At 46.7% G+C, this 21,487-nt stretch overlaps 3 protein-coding genes across 3 annotated transcripts; 1 reads left to right on the forward strand and 2 right to left on the reverse strand.

Moving 5' to 3' along the window:
• Positions 1 to 1,639: 1,639 nt before the first annotated feature.
• Positions 1,640 to 5,266, reverse strand: LOC131290353 (ectonucleotide pyrophosphatase/phosphodiesterase family member 5-like). The gene is made up of 4 exons (XM_058319503.1): positions 4,388 to 5,266; positions 3,635 to 4,316; positions 3,271 to 3,564; positions 1,640 to 3,199 (listed from the first exon to the last, which is right to left on the reverse strand). The coding sequence occupies exons 1-4, from the start codon at positions 4,787 to 4,789 to the stop codon at positions 2,991 to 2,993; spliced, it is 1,587 nt and encodes a 528-aa protein (XP_058175486.1). The 5' UTR covers positions 4,790 to 5,266; the 3' UTR covers positions 1,640 to 2,990.
• Positions 5,267 to 6,431: 1,165 nt separating this feature from the next.
• Positions 6,432 to 10,839, reverse strand: LOC131291415 (kinesin-associated protein 3). Its single transcript, XM_058320622.1, has 9 exons — positions 10,716 to 10,839; positions 10,216 to 10,333; positions 9,690 to 10,059; positions 9,045 to 9,602; positions 8,236 to 8,996; positions 7,994 to 8,159; positions 7,570 to 7,913; positions 7,251 to 7,489; positions 6,432 to 7,114 (listed from the first exon to the last, which is right to left on the reverse strand). Exons 1-9 carry the CDS (start codon positions 10,745 to 10,747, stop codon positions 7,075 to 7,077), a joined length of 2,628 nt encoding a protein of 875 aa, XP_058176605.1. The 5' UTR covers positions 10,748 to 10,839; the 3' UTR covers positions 6,432 to 7,074.
• Positions 10,840 to 11,325: 486 nt separating this feature from the next.
• On the forward strand, positions 11,326 to 14,321 carry LOC131290589 (phosphatidylinositol-3-phosphatase SAC1). The gene is made up of 6 exons (XM_058319748.1): positions 11,326 to 11,464; positions 11,719 to 11,813; positions 11,893 to 12,351; positions 12,443 to 13,176; positions 13,250 to 13,528; positions 13,613 to 14,321. The coding sequence occupies exons 1-6, from the start codon at positions 11,433 to 11,435 to the stop codon at positions 13,802 to 13,804; spliced, it is 1,791 nt and encodes a 596-aa protein (XP_058175731.1). The 5' UTR covers positions 11,326 to 11,432; the 3' UTR covers positions 13,805 to 14,321.
• The last annotated feature ends 7,166 nt before the right edge of the window (positions 14,322 to 21,487 follow it).

A 21,487-nucleotide genomic window follows, 5' to 3' on the forward strand; every position in this document is an offset into this window, starting at 1 on the left:
CAGAGGGTACAGACATTTAACAAATTTGTTTAAGAGATCGAAACATTATGGACTTATTAACTTAACGTAGCCTATTAGATCTTGTGTAATAGAATCTTGCTTCTTCACAATCTTGAGCTGTTTGAAGTCGTTTATAAGAAAACCCAGAAATGAATAGGAAACAATGAAACATTTAAAAACATTAGAAAAAAGTTAACAACTGTGTTGTAACTACAACGTTGAGTATCGTAGGAAAAAACTATCGTAGGTTGTAAACGTACGTTAGATAGTAAGTACTTACGATAAACGTCTTAGTCGTAGTCCAAAATTAAATTTATTTTCTCCGTTTGTAAAACCTGTTTCTATTTATTATAGAAAGTTTCGTTTCAAAATCTGACTCAGCGTCCGTTTCCCAGCATCATTTTTATAAATCCCGCACTAAGGACCACATGAAATCCCCGTGGTGTGAGATGCGAGATGAACAAAATGAGTGAGATGAGAATTGTACTAAATTTGTCATCTAGGCGATCTCAGCTGTGAGAGCTGTGAGCTGTCAAGCAGCTGTCAACAACATTGTGTCATTTCTGAAGAACTCTACAAATGTTCAATGATGGAAAAATAAATTAAGCATGAATCTAAAATTTTAAACAAAAACTGTTAGAAACGTAAAACACGAAGTGTAAAATCCGTTTCCCCTCTTCATTTTGCATTGATGCATGTTAATTATTTATATATAAAGTCAGCTGTGCAGCACCTTGGTTGTGTAACATAAGAAAGTTCCTGTATGTAGTGTACTTGGTGAATTGTCCGTCCTTTACATGCCATGGATTCGACATTTCAACATTTTCTTTCCAATACGAAGGGCTACAGCAAGCCAAGTATTTGTTTTCCTCCTTCTCCTTCTCTTTATTTACTCCTAAAACATTATTTCATTAAAACTGTTCATCAGAATAGAAAGTAGGAGTAAAGTATAGAGGTGTAAAGAACTGTGTTCCGCCTTCCTTCCTTCGGTAACGACACGACCAAGGCGCACGCACGGTATACTCAGGACCTAAGGAACTTCCTAATATCCTTGCGAATCTCATCAAACCTGTTCGCCTGTATCGATATGACTTTGGCATGCCTGGTGGCGCGCCGTGTTCACTGGTTTAGCGGGTATATTTGCTGGTGCACGGAAAAATTATCGGTCACTATTGTTATCGATTGGCATACGATAATCTCTTTGCTCGAGATGGCCTCGCGAGACTCCCACACGGGTTTTTCCTTAAATGTAAAGAGCTCCTCCACCCGGTGAACCCTACATCCTAACCTTTAAAACTGAGTCCATTTGTTTCCTCATCTTATGTTTTGCATGTTCTTTGACACAATCGACACCCGTGGGTTTGGCCGCTGATTTTTCCTTTGATTGCTACCGTCCCCTCATCTTTCTTCCCTTCTTTCCGTCTCTTACTCCCTGTGTGCTCCCAGCCTTCCTTCCTTCCTTCCTAGACATCATCTTAGAAAAATATCACAATAGAGATAGCTTTAACCTTTTAAAAACGGATAGGTCTTTTTTCAGTGGTTGCGACGTTCGGTTCGCTCGAATGCTAATAATTGTCCCTACGCTTACGGCCAAAAGTTTTGGGACGGACGGCGGTCTGGTCGATTCGAACCGTCCGCCCATCCGTCCGCAAATTATGTGTGAATGTGGTTCGTTGTCTGGCGACGAGTGTTCGATGGAACGTAATGGTAGGATGGAAACAACTTATCTACAGTTCGTTCGCACGATACGCACCTCGCTACGCCGGCGAACGCTACGTGCTGTACGATAAATGACTATTTTCTTCAACTCTAATTACGATTACTGTTTCAATACGTCGCTTCTCGACCATGACACATGCTCTCAACGCTTCGAAAGCTGCTTCAACCTCACCGGCTACAAGTATGGCTTTCCGTGACTAACTTTGACTGTGTGTCGGTTTATCCTTTATCGCGAAAAACGCAACGCTAGGATCTATGGCCACCGCTTGGCTCGACTGTTCACCATTCCCTGGCCCTTTGGCGCACTCCCGTGTCAGTCGTTTGCGAGTAAATTTACAAATTTGCCTTGCCACGGAGACGACCGACCTTTCCGCGGCATGATGTGTAGCCCAAAATACGGCACACCAAGACATCTCCTCCCGAACTTGTTCGCACGTTCGCTTATTTCGTTTCATTTCCTCGTTTTTACATTGTATATAGATATAGTTGTAAGTATTATGTACAATAAACAGTGTAGATAGATAGATCCTCTACCAGCTTAAGGCCAGTCTTTGTCTACAATAAATTGGGAAATACTATCGTTTTCGGCTTGCTTCATGCTGTTTTTCCAATTGGTTTACTTTGTAGTGCAACGCACAAACTGTTACTCCTACCTGTTTGAAACTGTCTCTTTCAATCTTACATCAACAACATACAATTCATTCTAATTTCACGACATAATTCACATCCATCGTCTTTCTAGTAAATGTTCTTTGCTATCCAGTTAGTATGTTTACGTTTGCAGTGTGGCTTTAACGCGAACGCTGAGTGGACGCACGATGGGTGAGGGATTTGTTATAAAGTTTGTCCGATCGTTTCAAACCTCCGCAAAAGGTACACCAACGTTTGATGACTTTCTGTCTCCACCTTCTCCTCGGTCGCAAATCATACAATTTACGCTCATCGCTCGCACGATGGAATGCCAACAATTGTTCAGCTCAAGGATGTACGAACGATTATGCAACGTGTAGTGTGATGAAAGACGGAAACTCGCGGAAAGGGGACGGCGGTGATAATTTGGTTTCGATAGGTTGAACGAAAGAAGTTACCGATGTGTATAGGTTGCGGGATATGAAAGCCGATTTCATAGGTTCCAGGTTCAACCCTTCCGAACGCACGACGCCGGCACATGTTGGTTCGCGGTACAGCAATCGACAACATAGGCACACAACAGCCACACGCAACACAACACGACCGACCGGCCGTCGTCCGGCTTCCGCCCGACGACGCTCTCAAACGTCCACCGATACGACGTCACCGTTGATGGACGAATTGGTGGTGCTGGTGTGCAGCAACTTGTTGCCCTCGTCGATGAATGTTTCCGTCTCCTCGTATAGGTACGGAGGGACCATGTGCTCCCGCCTTCGTCGCTGGTAGATGACGGCCAGCGCAAATAGGCTTACGATGGCGAACGATCCGAGCAGGCTGCCGGCGAAAATTACTAAAAAGAGCGACGATGTGTTAGGGCGATGATTTGGAATGTCACTACCAGAACGGTTGGTCTAACTTTACCTGCTATCATTTCCGCTCGCGTTGAACCGGAACCATTGGCACCATTCGGATCGTCATCGTCGTCGTCCCGCGAGTCGTTACGAAGAATGTGCTGAACGTGGTTAACGTTACCCGCCAGGTAGGTAGGCGGTGTCAGGTTCAGAATTTCACAGAAAAGATAGTACAAATCGACCGTATCGAATGGATCCACCGTCAGCTCCTCCCGGATATTGGGACCGTACGCGAAGAAGATAGAATTCATGATCTGCAGCTGATTGTCGTACCCATGGACGCCATATCGCGTTTCCGGTGTCACTGTGAAGAAGGAGAATTGAAAATGAACACCACCGAGTCGCATCCACCGACCGCGCGTACTGGCACTTACCGTTCACACCAAACTTTTTCTTGTAATACTCGACCGTCTTCCACATGTCATCGAAACCGTAGCCAATGTGTGCTACCGCCGTGATCGGCCCGGTCCGGTGCGAGTTGTTGTAGTGCCAGCGGGCTGGCAAGTTCTCCAGCATGTACACGTCGAATCTGCCGTCCAGCTCGGCCGCGTTCCGCAGCTGCCGGTACAGCTCGGACGTCTGCTGTTTTACCTTCGGTACGATCTGGAGCACCGGCGTGTTGCCATACGTGTCGTACTTCAGTTCGTCCGATACGAGCGACGTCAGGTTGATGAAGTTCTTCACCATCAACGAGTCCATGCCGTGATCGCTCAGGTGCACCACGTTCACCCGCTCCTGAAGGCGTAGTTCGGCGATTTTCGAGTGCAGGTATCGCGTGAGATCGTTCAGCTTTACCACCAGCTGAGCGACGCGGTCCGATTCCGGGCCGTAGATGTGCCCGTAGTAATCCGGCTCTTCGACGTAAAGCATGATCAGGTTAGCTGGCCGCTCGGCGTCTCGCACCCACCGCAGCGCGGTGTTAACCCGGTCGTTCCAGGAGATCGAGATGTTATATGGCTGCGTGTGGCTGCAGGTAAGATTGCGCGGTCCATAGCCAAAGTCGGACCCTGGCCACATCATGCAACCGCTATGTCCTCCGGCGTATTGATTCAACGACTGCGGGATGATTGAAACAATATACGATTAGAATGATTTTGAATTGTGTGTCTTAAGGTCCTCTAACTTACCCATATTGGCATGAGGGTGGGATTGAAATGGAAAAGCTCGTACGAATAGTTAAGAGCGCCCTGCAGCGTATCGTACAAGCCATTGCCCAGCACACCGTGCACGTTCGGATATACACCGGTTGCGATACTGTGGTGGTTCGGGAAGGTTTTGGTCGGGAAGACGTTTCGGAGGAATGCACTGCTCGTGCCATTTTGACGAAGTTCGTTCATATAGGCGGTACTATTGCGCTGCAAGTACTCGATACGGAACGCATCGTACGACACCACAATCAGCACCGGTGCGGCCGAATCCGTTGAACGGCTGCCCACCGAACCACCGGACATCCGCACCCGTCCGGACAGCACCAGCAGCAAGGCTAGCAGAAGATGCAAGGGCTCTCGAAACAACGCGGGCAGCGCCATTTTGGAGGCAAAACAAAGGATGCCCAGCTGCCCTTTGCGGGTTTGCGTAACGATCCGATGCGTGTCGTTCTTATCTGTACCTACGTTCTACACCGTTCCAGCCACGGAAACACCCCGAACTCTGAACCAATGGTCGCCTTTGAATGTTGAATCACTTTGCGAGCAAATTTTCTATCTTTGCATTCCGTTTCATTTCACTCGCGCTCAAGGGCCTTCTCCCTTTTTTTCTTTTTGATGAGGCCACAGCTGACGATTGGCAACTTTTTCTACACAATCATCATCGCTCGGCCTGTAATGTTTCGCACGAGCTCACGGTTACAAAGCAGCGCAGATAGCGAAGGGTCACCGCTCGTGCTTGCGTTGCTAAATCGAATCGTCTTTATCGAAGGGCAAACTTTGTTTCTGCGTTGTAAAACTGCTCACAAATACGAATGCTTTTGTTTTTGATACTGTTTGTGCACCTGTTCCTCCTGTCTTGCGCTGGTTTCGCAAGACGATTGTATACAAACGGCAAGGGTGCAGTACTTAACACCTAGCAATGGATCGGTGTCGCTTTCATATTTCCATCCATTCGACCACGATTCCCTGAAACCTTTCTCCGTGGGCATACTCCTTGCCTGGTTTAAATCATACAAATCACTTCTATTTTAGCTTCAACAAAACTGAACGCCGATTTCGACCCACAAAATGTAACTTTAGCTTTGCGTTAAACCTAGATTGAAGTTTACGCTGGCTCATGGCGGTCGTAAAGTAGGTCACAAACTGTCAAACTTATATTCGCCACGGCTTACAAAGCGTCGTACAAAAGTAGCGTAATTAAATGATAAACTAAATCCTTCTCAAAAACTTCACTAACTGCTATGTATTGCGCTGTTTAGAAAATGAAGACGACGTTGTTGATAATTTGATGAATCATTCAGAAATTCCATCACAACGCAGAAACTTTACAATTCGATGGAACAAAACTTCCCGGTTGACAGAAATTTAAATTTTCGCTGCTATCATGTAGTTCCAGCAAGGGTCGCAGTAATCTGCCATGGAAAAATTTGCTGTAACTATATGACAGCTGCAAAAAATTTGAATTTTTGTCAACCGGGTTACCTTCAAGTGTAACAGATTTGAGAAACAAAACTAATATTAAATAGCAATCGAATGCTGTAAAAGCTGAATCTAATTAAAGTTGCTTGCACTACGACCTGTAACCTTTTAACGAGAGCTGTTGTGGGTAAAGAAGGTAAACAAATAATCTTGACCGACCTCCCGTTCAAATTTACTCCATTTGACAGGTCTTACGAACGTTCTTTACAACCCTGCGCAGTGTGTTAGTTTATGGCAACCGTTTGAATGAAAATAAAATTTCAACAATTTCTATATGTATTCTAAAAATATTACCAATTTTTCAATTCTAAAACAATATATACTTTTCCGATAAATAGAATTATGAATTTAACACGTTATGAATTCCCGACCCTTTACTTCTTTGTTCTTCTTTCAAGACATCTCAATAGCATAATGTTTCGGATCGCAACACATAACGCAAAAGGATTCCACGCGAACCTTAATCAGCTTTTAGCGGCATTCAAATATATTTTACATATGCATTTGATCTCAAGCAATTACAATGTTCTTTTCATAAATACGCGATTGGCAATTGCCGAGAACTAGTTTCCTCTAACATGCCATCAATTTAAGCAATAACCAAAGGGAAAACAACGATTCACGAAAAAGAAAAGTAAAGAATGTTTTCGTCTGTAGATCCTACAGTTAATACTTCCATTGCACAGACCAGTCTACTAACAAAACCATTCATTGACTAGATATTTCACTGAGAAAACAAAACAAGTTCAAAAATCAACAGGTAAAGATGAATGAAATGAGAAGCGCTCCCAACGATCCAACTGGGGATAGATAGTATTGATACGTTTGCTTAGTAGTTTATCAAATGGTAGAAGTTGATTACACATCATACGTTTTTCAATTTGTAGCATTATAAGGACGTATGTAAAATGTTGAATAGCTAGCCGGCAAATTTGTGCGTTTGGTAATAACGATCACTTCTTACCTATCCTTCCAGAAGAATTGAGTTGGTTGCAGATGGTTGTACAGGCCTACAGTACACCATATTGTTGGCAAACATTTTGGTAAACTCGTAGTTTTGGAACGCAGTTTAATAACAATGAGGAGCATTATTGAAACAAAAATCAGCAGAAATATTTGCTTGAAAATCCTGACTACATTTCCACATGTACTTGAAGCCATCATCGGTACGATATATTACTGTTCGTTCAATTAATCATTTCTAAATCTTCTAAATCACGACTGTAGCTGAAAAGGGAAAGAAAAAAGATGACAAAAAAGATTAAAGATAAGGCAACGAAATTTGTAATGCAGCGGATCTTTAGCAAAATCGGAACTACTATTTTTTAAAGGTGCTTTCAAATGCGAATTGTTGAAAACTTACCGGCTAACTGGGCGACTATAGTTGGACATCGCAGACCCGGATCGCATCTTATTGCAGTCAGCATCATCGTTGGAGTCCCCACCGGAAAGGTAAAGCTGATCGAGATACTCTGAAGTTAGGTATGCCGGCAAATCTCCTTCTTCTTCCTCTATCGGACCGTAAGTCTTGATATCATCCACATCCTCTTGAGAATCAACCATACTCAGCCACTGGCTGTTATGATTACGGAATTTCTCCAGCTAATGGGAAGATTTATAAACAATGTTCAATATATACCGAATCAATACGCTTCAAGCTGAAGCAATGCAATGCGTCATACCGTTATTCGCGATGCCCATTCGCTGTCCGTAATTGCAATGATATCAAGGCAAAAGTCGCACACTTTCCGTATTTCGGCATTCTTGTCGTGCATCAGATCGATCAGGTAGGCCGGCGATTCCGTCTCCTTGATCATGTAGCAGCGCGTACTTTCGTGTCGCAAAACCTGCTGGAATACAAACACAATCTGCAGTACCATCTCATCGTCCTCTTGCTTCGCCTTCAGCAGCTCAATCAGCGATAGAATCGCGTCGGCTTTGCAAAGCAGCATAGCGCACGATTCGTCGGACGCGCATGTTCCTAGGAAAACGACCATCTCTAGCACCAGATCGTCCTTGTACTTTCCTGCAGGTAAATGCGAGAAAACGTCACAGGCATTAATGATCGGCAATGGTTTGATTTACATATTAATAATGATGAAATACCTGGTACAAGCATATTACGGATCAGCGGAATGAGATTGAAGTTATGAATGATTTGTGAATAATCTAGGTCGGCCAGAGCAAGGTTGCCTAGTATTCCTAGGCATTCAACGGAAAATTCTTCGTCATCACACTCCGTCAAAATCTTCGCTAGATCACCTACGAAGTCCTGTAACGATATGTTATTTTTTATTAGATATATACCGTAAGCCGGTGTCGAACCATATGTCGTTGATAATACGTACTACAAAGTGCATCCGAAGACTATCATGCAATGAAATATTGCGTATCATTTTCATGATGAGTGTGTCCTGAAATTTGAACGCACGCGACATCAGATTGTGCAGTCGATTGTTTTCAATCATGATAGCCGCATTGCGACGATTGAGCGCTAGGTTTATCCCAAGTGCGATCAGATCTGGGTCGGATTTCTGGTTGAGGTTCAGTAGTAACATATCGACGACCACCGGCACGCAGTCGGTGTACGTGAACATTGACTTGATTTTGTCGTCCAGACTCATGTGGTACAGTATTTTCGTGACAATACCGTGATGCTTGTCGTCGCTGAGGAACGTCACGAGCTTCGGCAGCAGGCCGACGCGTATCATTTTCGCACGCAGTCGAGCGTCGAACGAAAGGTTGAACAGCAGCTTCAGCGTCATCTGAACCAGATCCTTTTGCGACTGGAGCAGTCTCGGTAGCTTCTCGACAATGTTGAGCTCGTACATTTCCTCCTTATTGTCGAGCACGATCGATAACTTCTTCAGGAACGTCACGACCAGCACGAGCAGATCGAAGTTCTGCCGCTCAAGCGCTTTCAGCAGCATCTTGACTATGTTTTTCTTGCGCATTTTTTCCTCCAGCTTCACGTTTTCGGCAATGTTCAGAAGAAGATAAAAGGCAACCCGCAGCAGCTGCTCTTGTTTGCGAACGAACAGTTTGAACTGCTTGTTCACCTTATCGTAGTCGTCCTTTTGCTTTTTCGGATCCGGTTTTTCGCTACCGACTCCTTCCGGTCCGGCGGAAGGTGACGTCGTGTTCAAACCGCTCGCACTCATGCTTTCCGTCGAGGTGGAGCTAATCGTTGACATGTTAAGCGGCTGATTTACGGGACTAGATTCCTTCGACAGCTGCTCGTGGTAGCTGTTGTTCATCGAGTGCGCCTTGATGAGCGATGAATTGAGCACCGGTCCACCCGTACCACTGTGGTAGCTGCCCCAGTTGCCGGACTTGGGTCGTTGCTTCAACTCCGGGATGCGTCTCCTCGGTGGTTCCATTTCTTTCGGCTTTTCCTGATTGATGATGGTGTCAAGATGCTCGATGCTGCTTCTGCCGTTGTTCGCCTCGGGTTCTTTTTCCTTCGCACTGGTGCCGGCCGATCCAGCCGGTGTGTTTTTGCGTGTGTCCAAATCGTGCTTCATTTGATCGTAGCGACGCAACTCGTAATCGATCACGTCCATGCACAGGGAACCGATCTTGTAGTTTACGATCACCGAGTGGAAATTTGTGTAGGTTGAAAAGCAGAAGAAGATGTAAATGATGTTTGTCGACAGATCCAAAGAACGACGCCAATCTTCTCGCAGCACGCGAGAGAGTGCACTCAGAACAGCCTCTGCGAACAAAAACGGAACAGATTGTTTTATTTTTGTCATTCCGTGACGTAAAGCAAACGCGTAACGAAACTAGCCCTCATACATACCGTTCTTTTCCAGCTCTTCTAGGTTATCCGGATCGCGAGCTAACTGCAATATCAACCGGGAACCTTTAACTTTCTCAGGCAGATCCTCATACAGCAATTCAATGTAGTCGTCAATGTTCCGAATGGATGCTTTTTCCGCTTCCATGATTGGGCTGGATTTGCCAGATATTCGAGACACGGATCGTGGGTTACCGGTTGCCACAACTGGGGTTTCTACATTCTTTCGGTTCTTCAGATAGTAGATGATTTGCTCGATATCTGATAGCTGCGACTTGTGTATGAGGTCACATTTTTCCACCACCTCTCGTGCAAGTACGGCAGGGTCGGTTTTACTGTTCAGTGACTTGAGACGTATAATTCGCTGACAATCCTAAAACGAGTTCAGAACGAAATCCAATGAGTATGTTTTGAATTTTCTCAAACTAGTACCGAATAACAAATTGAAACATTCATTCCAATGCTATATAAATGAATTAAGTTGGAAAGATTATATTGTTGAAACTACTGTCGTGAGCAACACACATACCTTTTTATCCTCTAACATAGGATCCCCCGGTTCGCCAAACACGGCTGCTTCCAGTTTGTAGTTCACTATCAACGCCTTTTCCGTGGGATGTGGCTCGATGGTACCGCCCTTCCATCTCCTGTAGCAGATAAATAAATATGCGTTAGAAAATCTAAACTCCACACACCACAAAATATAGCGCTTTTTGCTTCCAACATTTCCATCATGAAGTGTTTGACCAATTTCGGGGTCACCGTGGAGCTAAGATTGCACAATGACATCATTTTACACGCACAGTTAGTGCCTGTGAATGTAATCTTTGCCCAACATCCCATTGAAAAAAAAACCAATAACTCTTACAGATCACAAGTGAACAAAGGAAAAAAAACTTAATTTACAGAAAAAAATCGATAAAAGTGCACTGGAAATGTTTCGAAACACGTCTTCCTACTTCGTGGGCGTTAATACGGTGGACACTCGACGATGGATGGATTTTGTTTCCGTCTCCACAATGCACTTACTTTTTGATGTATTTTGCATCCTCAGATTGCATTTGGCTGCCGGAGGCACGCTGCAGGGCGGTCACAATGTAGTAAATGTAGTGAACAGTAAATAAGAGCAATGCCAGTCCCGCTATTAGGTGTAAAAAGCTAGCCAACAGCATACAGTGGAACCAATCACTGCTACCTTCAAGGATGTTTCGTTTGACCACCAACAATATCGATTCACCAAGGCAACAAACATCCGACGTGCGAACTACGTTTACTACTCGTAGTTGATTTCACCAGCGCTGGCGGTCATATCGGTTTAGGAAATAGTCGAATTATAGAAATTGATCGGCCATTAACAGTATCTAAGAGTGGTTGAAAATGACTTCCCGGATTTTTAAAACCCGACACTATGTTTCACCAACTTTGAAACACATTACGTTACGGTATTATTTAGCTTTTGTGAAAAACTTTTGCTCGCCCGTTTCGGACGTAAAACGGCTGTCAACGTTGTACCATCCGTGAAACGTCAAACAAAATGGCATAAAATGTGCAGCGATGCTAAAATGATGTCATTTCGGCAGCTGTCAACAGAGTAGCGCAGATTCGGAGAGTCCAACTCGTACATTTCTGGCTGGCTCGCTTCTTGACTACTTCTGTAGACGAAAATCACGGGCGAGAACTATCGAAAATCACCTTTGCCCGGCAAAACTCATCAAAGGCTCAACCCAGCAGTACTGAAAGCGCAAGATGGAGAAGCCTATCTACGATGATTTGAGATTGTAAGTAAAGTGCAAGCTGCGACTCCCGAGCAAGTTCTTTCCCGTGGCAGTGCCTACTTTCGTTGATGGAAAAAAGGGTCACGACTGCTTGTTTTTTCCCAATTTGAAGGTTTAAGGATTTAGATTACGGAAAAAACTGCAAACGTGCACCTGCACAGTGTAGATCGTTGTACGCACATAACAAGCAGCATTTTCGACACGATTGCGTGGGTTGCTCCGATAGTAATTCCTGCTTCATTTGATTTTCGTTCTAGGTATATTACACCCGACCGGTTTTACATCGAGCCGCAGGGAGTGGAGAACGAGTTTATCATCATCGAGCGTCTTAACGGGGCCATCTCTTTACACAGTATGTACTCTGTTCGGCTTGAACATCATGCAACCTTTTTAACAAGCCTTCGATTCACGCTTTATGTGGCAATCTACAGATTCAGGTAGCAACGAGCAAATTCCTTTGCACTGCTATGACACAAGGAACATTTGCGGCGTGCTAGGAATGATCCGGTTGATTAGCGGCATGTACCTCGTCGTGGTCACGCATCGCATTTTCGTGGGTCTTATAGATGACAAACCGATCTGGCAGATGGCCGGGTTCGATCTGATATCGCTGGCGCCGACGCTAACGCATCTCAGCGAGGAGCAGAAGGAGCAAAACAGCATTTATCTGTCGATGGTGCGCCAGGTGCTGGACACGCCGTTCTTCTATTTCTCGTACAGCTATGATCTGACCAATACGATGCAACGAACGTCAGCGGCTCCAAAAGTGGGCGAAATAGACAGCATCATGCACAAGAGTGATAAACGTTTCGTCTGGAATGTCGGGCTGTTGGAGTGCATGGCAGGATCGTTGGAACTGGCCCGATACACGCTGCCAATCATCCATGGCTGTGAGTATTAAAGCGATTTTAAATTTGACACGGTACGCGGGTAATTTATCGTCCATCATTAAACGATAATTTTTTCGTTTCTAATTTGCAGTCGTTTCTATCAACAATGTGGTGATCAATGATCGAGTAGTAAGCTGGATACTGGTATCGCGCCGCTCGGTAGAACATGCCGGTACCCGGCTGTTTTGCCGTGGCATTAACAGTGAAGGGCAGGTGGCCAACTACGTCGAGACGGAGCAGATTCTGATCACCGACGAGGACAAGGTTTCGTTCGTGCAGACGCGCGGCAGCATCCCACTCTTCTGGCAGCAGATGCCAAACCTCAAGTACAAACCGCGGCCGCAGCTGCTGACCGGTGGTGACCACCTGATCGCCTGCTCGCGCCATTTTGACGACCAGTGCCGGCGGTACGGCGCACAGGTGCTGATCAACCTGATCGACCACAAAGGGGCGGAGGATGTGCTGGAGAAGGCGTTCGACGCGGCCATCTCAACGCTCGCCAACAAAAAGCTCACCTACGTGTCGTTCGACTTCCACCAGGAGTGCAAGAAGATGCGCTACGATCGGCTCAGTAACCTCATCTGGCGCATCGCGAAGGATCAGGATAACTTTGGCGTGTACCATGCCAGCCACAGTGGGCTTCTGTACTCCGTCCAGCGGGGAGTTTTCCGTACGAACTGCATCGATTGCCTAGACCGAACGAACGTGGTGCAGAGCATGATTGCACGACGTAGCCTCGAACAAACGCTGCTAAAGCTGGGCATCCTGCGTCCCGGTGAACATTGCATTGATCCAGCATCCCACTTTGAAACCATCTTTAAAGCGGTAAGTGAACTGCTACCGGTCGTGTCTTTCCCATTATCTAAATACCATTTTCCATTCTCTCTTCCCCGCGCAGGTATGGGCCGACAATGCGGATCTGATTTCACTGCAGTACTCCGGCACCGGTGCACTGAAGACTGACTTCACGCGCACCGGGAAACGTACATTCCGTGGCATGATGCGCGACGGCCTCAACTCGCTGACGCGCTACGTGAAGAACAACTTTAACGATGGCTTCCGTCAAGACAGTATCGAGCTGTTCCTCGGCGCATATCGGGTTGCCGATGGTGAGGGCCTGACGATCCCATCACCGCTCAAGAACACCGACGTCAGTGCCGATTGGCACAAGGGAGCGGTAATATCCAGCATGATAGTCCTTTGTTTCGGTATTTTTAAAGCTTATAACTGTTTTTGTCTTCTCTCAACGCACGGTGAACAGATTCTGGCCAGTGTGCTGTTCGAGATAGCGATGTTATTCGTGGTGCTGCTGTCGCCTGCCAAGTACGATATCGTCACCGGAGGATTGCTGCTCGCTTGGTCGGTCATGATCGGCTTCACCGGCCGGTACATCGTGAAGCATCGAGACGATTTCGTCGATTGGCCAAAGCTGGTACCGAAGAAGAAGAAGTAGCTGGCGCGTTGAACGTGAAACCGCACGAACAATTTGATGCGAATGGGTTCGTTTTTGTTTGTAGAAGATAATTTCGTTTTTAGAGAGAGTGCCTCTTTCTGTCGTTTAGTTTCCTTTTACTCTCTACCCTCTCTCTACGTCATTCCGAGCGATGCTAGCGGCTGGTGCAAATTTGTTTTCATTAAATCTTTTAGCAACAACCGGTAGGGTAATAGGGCTAATCTTTGAATTAGTTGTTGTATAAAGATTAGTTTTAGTTTTGTTTATTGTATGAAGCCATTTGACACTCGACGACCGTACCAGGACAACGTTATGGGTAAAATCGGTTTCCTTTGGATAACAAATCCGTTCCAGTGAGCGATAGTATATCAATTATAACAAAGAAGCGGGTTCATCTGTTATCATTTATGCTTTGAAACGACCTATGCTCATAGAAACACACAACGTTGAAACGATCGACGGCTTTAAATACAGCAGCATAAAACTACCCCATCTCAACAAAAAGGTCGAACGAGACGAATATATAGTTTCCCGTTGGCGAGGATGCTGTAAATAAATTCAGATACATTAGCAATGCCTAGGGAAGTGTTAAGCAAAAAATTCCATCTTATCTGCATTCGATCAATGCTTGATGCCAACAAACCTATTGATTGCACCACAATAACACGGAAGGTTCGCCAGGCTTTATAGTTTTGTTTCGGACCAATTTTCGACATTATAGGTGCAGGACGTGATTGTTTTACCTGACACCGTCGGAAAAGGTCCATCTATAGTTGGTAGCTAAAGGGAACACAAGAAGAACATTTAACTGCAAAAGACAATTAAAGGGAAAATCTGGTGGAAGCATACGAATTCATACATTGTAGGGGAAGAAAGGGTCAATCTTAAAAAGAAGGCAAACGGTAGTTTCTGGCGAACTCTAGTTCTTTCAATAGTTGCATAGAAGAATACAGTCTATATGGACCGTTTCGAGGCAGTTTCGCGACATGTTCATGCCGGAAGAGAACTCAACCCGGTACGTTTTCTTCTTTCTGGTCTGTTTGTTCTGCGAAGCGTTCCTTTGAAATCATTCGTAGTTAATTCCTAATGCGTCCACGTTACTACCCCGCTATTTAAAAAACGTAAAATAATAAAAAAAATCAATGCAACACCAAGACAACTTTTTGCTTTATTTTAAAAGAGAATGCATAATACATTTGATCAGGTTGAAACGGCAAATGGCATGATAGAAAACGGTACGGCAAATATACAAATATCGGTAGAGCGCATCTTGCATCGTCGATCTTGCGCAGTGGCGAAACACGAAAGGGGTTTGAATACATTAACACTATAATATTACGATTTCTACCTCATTTGCTATCGAAGAAGTTATTTAGGGTTGAATCAAGGTTTCAATGTGTAGGGTGCTTCGAGCCAAACGTATTTGTTAGCGTTGGAAAGTTTCCCTTCGGCCGAGGTCACCGGCGGTGAAATCACGGTTGAGAATTGGTTCACGGTATCGAAAAGATGTTTTTATGCGCCCTAGTACGTGAAAAACAGCATAAAGTAAATAATTTAACGTTTGCTACCCTTCGTTCATTGATCGATTTAACATGAAATGAAAACTCTGGCTATGCTATCACAAGAGTTGCGCCTTGTTAGTAAAATTTATGCAATCGAAAAATGTATTTAAGAAACCTAAATCGCATTGTCCCACAAGCGATGAGATAAACATTCTCATGCAACATTCCGTGACGGGTTTGCTGGGTTGTTTCGTCCGTCCCGCTCGCGGACATAAATCTACCCGCCCGTTACCGGAAAGATGCGCCACAAACTCCCATTTGTACCGGGGTTTACGCAGCAGTGAAAGTGTTTTTTCGACTCCGATATCGTCGGTCGAGCTTTCGCCCATTTCATAATGTTTATCGGCGGACGCCGTAAAGAAAGATTAGCGTTTTGGGTAGCGCGAAAATGAGTTCGTCCTGCAGCGGCGGCGGTGGCATGCCGGAATTCGATATTCGGCAAGAAATAGCACCTTGAGCACACCCGAAAACCGGCCAACAGGTTTGTGCTCCGAACCGCCGCCGTTAGGCTAGGAAGCCCCCCCCCCCAAAATGTGGTTCCACGGCAGTCCTTCGGTCGCCAAACACCGCCAAAACGCTGCGCGGATGCGATGAGATGCAAAAAGCCTCCAAAAAAGTCAAATCCAAATGAATCCATAATTAGAATGGGAAAGTGGCAGTATGTAAACCTGTTCCGGGTGCGCATCTCCGCGTTTGTGCCATCGCCGCCGATATCTTTAGCGCATCGGTCGGTTCGCGTAGATTGTTCCAGTTGTCTGTCATATACCGGTGTCTGCTGCTCTATCTGGTCAGTGATGGCTTCCATCGGCTGATAAGCAAAGCACGCCGATAAATTTGCGCCCCATTTGCGTGACGATGTCCGGTGCTTACTTCCATCCAAAACAAGACGTTTGGCTCAGATGCATAGACATCAACAAACCTTACTCTAAGTGCCGAATATATTCTCATAAAAAAGTAAACGTCTTTTTCTTCATAGCACTAAGTCTAATTTGAGTGATTATGTTTTTAAATTAGTAAGATAGAGAGATTTAAATAAGATAAATTTTCTCTTTTAAAATAATAATTATAGCCTTTCTCGATAAGGAAATATCTGGCCACATTTGCATGCACACCTTTGAGCGAAGCGGAATTTTAGAACCGTACCATTTTTCTATTGGTATTTGGGGTTATAGTTTTGTTGGATCTTGGACCTGTAGATCCACAATCTGTCTACATGGAACGTTCTGAGACAGATTCAGGACATGCGAAATGACAAAAGCTCTTCCAGTCTGCAGCGAATTGCTATATAAACATTTGTTCAATGAACGATTTCACATGTCCGTCAATTTCGACATTTCTTGATAGCTTGGCTATCCAGATCTTATTTCAGAATAGTATTCATGGCCATTTGGAACACATTAAAAATCGGTAGCCATTTTAAGTATTAAGCAGTTTCTGTTGGCCCAACTCCCAGAACTACGATTAATCCTCGCTCTTGCTTGCTCTCGTTCCAAAAATGGCAGACCAAACCTGTTGGATCTTTTAAGAAAAATTGTAATGTACAATATTACAAAGCTATAAAAGAGAGAGTGTATGAACAGTAGCGTCTCCTCTGTGACTCTAGTAAAAAGTGTATGTAAATATATCGGACACGGTGTAGATCGCCCACTCTTCGCCCGTCAACTTTCCTCCAACCACCCCTCGTTCATCATGACACGCTGAAGATTGAATTCAAAAATCTACATTTGAAAAGCATAAAGCAGCGATCCGCTGCCAGATAGCGTTTATAGGCTGGAGTCCTTAACGAGAATCGATAGCAGCGGACCGTGACCCTGATCAACTCGCCGTCTCCCCAGCTCCACTCGCATCTGGCGAACTTTCCCAGCCCCGTACGGTGTTCGAAATTGCCGTTACGCTCAGAACATTCGACCTGTCGGCGTTGAGTCGGTCGATGAGACTTCAGGAAGGACTACTACCATAAGACTGAAAATGGTGCGCTTCGGCTGCGGCCGAGCTTGTGCAAGGCCACCTTCCTGGGAGGGGGAGGCGAAGGATGGGAAATAAAATGATAGGAGAGAAAAAAATGTCACAACTAGCTTAGCCCCCCGTCGAATCGCGTGCGACATCTTCGCGGCGAAAAGAAACGCGCAGGAAGGAATTCGTTTCGGCGCGGGAAGAAGAAAAAAAAGCGAAACAAAAATCATAAAACATAGAGCGGTAGAAAACGAAAGACGAAAACACACTACTCCCGGGGCTGGCATTTTCCCTGATATTTGCCGAATTCGGCGCGCAGTTCGTCGTGCGGTTGAACTAGTAGGCATAAATTAAGTCGCCATCCCAAATCGTAGGCCGGATATAAAACGGCTTATCTCGCGCGTGGTGCTGCTCAGTTCGTTCGCCACATCGGAAACGCAAAGGTGCTCCCCGGGCTTGAGAATGCAGGTACGAGCAGGTGTCCATCGTGATCGTGCGTGTGATTGTATGTGTGTGTATGTGTGCTGAGAACGATAACAGAACAGTTCCAATTCTAACCGGAAGTGCGGCTAGACGACCTAGCCATATTCGAAGAGTAGTCCAGAGCTGAGTAGTGAAAAACTTTTTAGTCCGGAATACACAAATGTGTATAAAGAGCTACTTAGCTACCTCTGTGCCATTTTTCAGTACCCCCGCGACGAAGTTCCAACTCACAAAGCTTACCGATTTCCTCTGATCTTCCTTTCCTCCCCATCTCATAGCTGTTGAAAGTGCTCCTCGTGGTGTTGCTCGCAGTGAACTTGAGCGCCGGGTTTTTCTTTAAGAAGAAGAAAGTGTACTCCCATCATGCGGCGCCGGCCCCAGCATATCATCACTATTCGGCACCACCACCCGCCCATCACCATTACCAAAGCTATCAGCAGCCGGCAGCGGTGGCTCCAGGGTATGCCTCCTACTACCATCAACCAGTCCATGCCGCCCCCGCGTACCATGCCCCGGTAGCACCAGCTCCACCTCCGGCCCCGGTGCCAAGCTATCACGCACCAGCTCCTGCACCAGCTCCAGTATATCATCAACCCGCTCCAGCTCCTGCACCAGCTCCGGCTCCAGTGTATCATCAACCCGCTCCAGCTCCTGCACCAGCTCCAGCTCCAGTGTATCATCCACCCGCTCCAGCTCCGGCTCCAGTATATCATCGTCCAGCTCCAGCTCCAGCTCCTGTCTATCAGCCTCCAGCTCCAGCTCCAGCTCCTGTCTATCAGCCTCCAGCTCCAGCTCCTGTTGCGCCTACTTTCCAACCTGTGCCTGTGCCGGTGGTTGCCGTTGCTCCAGCACCCGTGGCTCCGGTACCAGTACCAGTACCAGCTCCAGCACCAGCTCCAGCACCAGTATCAGTACCAGTGCCAGTACCAGTACCAGTTCCAGCACCAGCACCAGCTCCAGCTCCAGTACTACTTTCAGTTCCCGTTCCGGCGCCAGCTCCGGTTCCTCAGCGTCCCGTCGAGGTGCTGCCAGTGCAGAGTCTGCCCGCCTTCGAGCCCGCCGCCTTCCTACCAAGCACACAGCAATCGGCGTCGTCCGCGTCGGCGGATGCAGGCAGCTTCAGCATAGTGCCCTCGATCGGTACCGAGCTGGTGCCCTCGGTTGGCGCTATCAGTGGTGCCAGTGCCAGTTCCAGTGCCAGCGCTCTGGCGAACGCAGGCAGCTTCGAGATCGTACCCTCGCTCGGCTTCCAGTCCGGCTCGTCGACCGACTTCATCGAGATCGTCAAGTCGCAGGAACACTCGTACGATCTGCCACCGGAAACAATACGCATCGACGATGGGGAAGCGGGTGCTGGAGCTGTCAGCTCGGCGGGTGCCAGTGCGACGGCTAGCGTCGTCGAAACGGTCCTGAACACACAGTTTCCGACCGGCGCCGCCAATCCTGTCCCGCTCGCCCTGGAGTTGGATGTTCGTAACAATGCGGTGGAGGTGGAACCAGTTCCAAACACCGGATCTAGCTTCAGTTCCGCAAGTGCTAGCAGTTCTGCCAGCGCCAGCAGTTCGGCCGTCGCTCAAGCCGCAGTTGAATCGGATGTAGGCTTGGCACTGAGGACCGACGAAGATGCCGGCGTGCAAGACGTCCCGGCGGTACAACAGCTTCCGGCGCTAGCAGTAGTCGACGTCACCGAGCAGCCCGTCTACGAAGACGTTACGCTCGATGGCGCAGCGCTGGTGGAAGACGCGGGCCTCAAGGATGCCGCCGTCGTTCCGACCACACTCGGCGTAGTTCCCCAGTTCGCCACCGGGTCCGTCCAAAGCGAACCCGTGGCACGCCCCGCCCTGACCAGCGCGGCCGCCTCCGTCGCCGTTTCGGCCGACGCGGTCAATGAGGAGGGTCTCACGAAGCTTACCAACCAGAACGTCATCCTCACGTCCGTCGATCCGAACGGCGATCCCGACCTCGACCCGATCAACTTCCCCGAGGTCCAGCAGCTGCTGAACGAGCTCGTCAACGGGCGGCAGGAGCAGGAGGAAACGCGACGCAAGAAGCACATCGCGTCCGGCGACGACCTGAGCGTGTACAAATCGGTCGAGATTGATCCGCGGGTCAGCTACAGCAGGGTAGCGCGACAGTAACCGACACCGGAAGCCCTCGAAGATCGAAAATACATCGCATCGAATGCGACGAACAAACCTAGCTTTAGCGTTTATGTTAAGACAAGTTGAACAGATGGACGACACTAAATAAAACGATCATTTAACGCACAAGAAACACGTCTTTGTTGTATTACAAATTACTTTGTTATATTGCGTTATCGGTTATCGAACAAACCGTTTTAAAAATCGATCTAAACCAATATTTTAAATAAAAATTCACCCAATTGCCTACATTCAGGCGCCTTTATTTTGGCTTTGTCGAACCAGCCGAAAATACCGTTACTTTAATTTTAAATGAATGGAAATTATCCTACAAAACCAACACATTTATTGTAATGAACTGGGGCGATATATAAGCAGATCTCACTCGGAAAGTCTCAAGCGGACGTGAAACCGTGTGAAACAGTGGACTCATATCTACATTTTCGTGAATGTTAATCACCAATGAAATTGACATTCGCGTCCTGGATATGGTTTTGTCACATCTGCTGACGACGACGCATTTCGGGGATCTCTTCTGGTTTTGCGTGCACTAAAAACAGTTGCGGTTGACATGGTGCGACGATCGATACAGATGTCCATATTGATTCCCACAGCCATAATTTGTGCGAGCGGGTTAAGAAAGGGGGGAGGGGTTTTGGCGGAAAAGCTTAAAGGTCATTCGCAGAGAAGCGAAAAAGTTCATCCTGGGCCTGCCGGGGAGCGATGAAATGGGGCTTGCACCTTACGTCATAGCCTTTGGCTAGGGTGTTTGGTCTTCGAACCGAGGCTGCTTCATAAACGCCCATAACCGCCCGTCGATGGACGAATGATGCTGGGATCGGTGCTTCTCCCTCCCTCTTTGTCTCGTTCGCAAACATACACTCTCGCATGTAGGGAAGGTTACGTTACTGTTCCTCATTTTCGAACAAGAGTGTCAATCAATCCACTGGAGAAGACTCACTTAAACTCGAACAGAAGTACGTCACCGACGCCGACGGTTTGCGGATTTAATGAGCCAGCCCCGTGTTGTGCAGTAAACTCCGCTTTATACGACGTAGAAGCATTTTCAAAGCGTATGCTTATGCTTATCGGCAACTGGTACAGCGGTAGAGAAGTTAACCGAAGGGTTCCACTCAAATACACTTTGCTTAAGGTGTGATAAATGAAACATCCGAGGAGAAGAAAAGTAGCGAATACGAAAATTCCTACCATTGCCCCCAGACGCCACTCTGTCTGCGGACACATCGGTGGTGGCGGGAAAGTGAAAGTGAACGCGCAAACAAACGCAGTGCAGTGCGGCCGCCACGTGCGTTCCCGCGTGCGCAAGATCATGGTTTCGAGCCTAACCTGCCCTGCTTGCTCGATCACGGCCACCGGGACCTTGAACAGGGTCCGCGCAATTGCTCGCCTGAACTCGCGTCACCCACTGTCACGTCATCCACCTTCCGGGTGGAGGGAGGGAATGATAAACTCCAGCATAAATATGCGTCAATAGAATCGACAAATAATGCAAACAGGAAACCTGGTCTCTTTAGTGAAAGAAA

The sequence above is a fragment of the Anopheles ziemanni genome, chromosome X (assembly GCF_943734765.1).
Source record: "Anopheles ziemanni chromosome X, idAnoZiCoDA_A2_x.2, whole genome shotgun sequence".
Classification (NCBI taxonomy): domain Eukaryota; kingdom Metazoa; phylum Arthropoda; class Insecta; order Diptera; family Culicidae; genus Anopheles; species Anopheles ziemanni.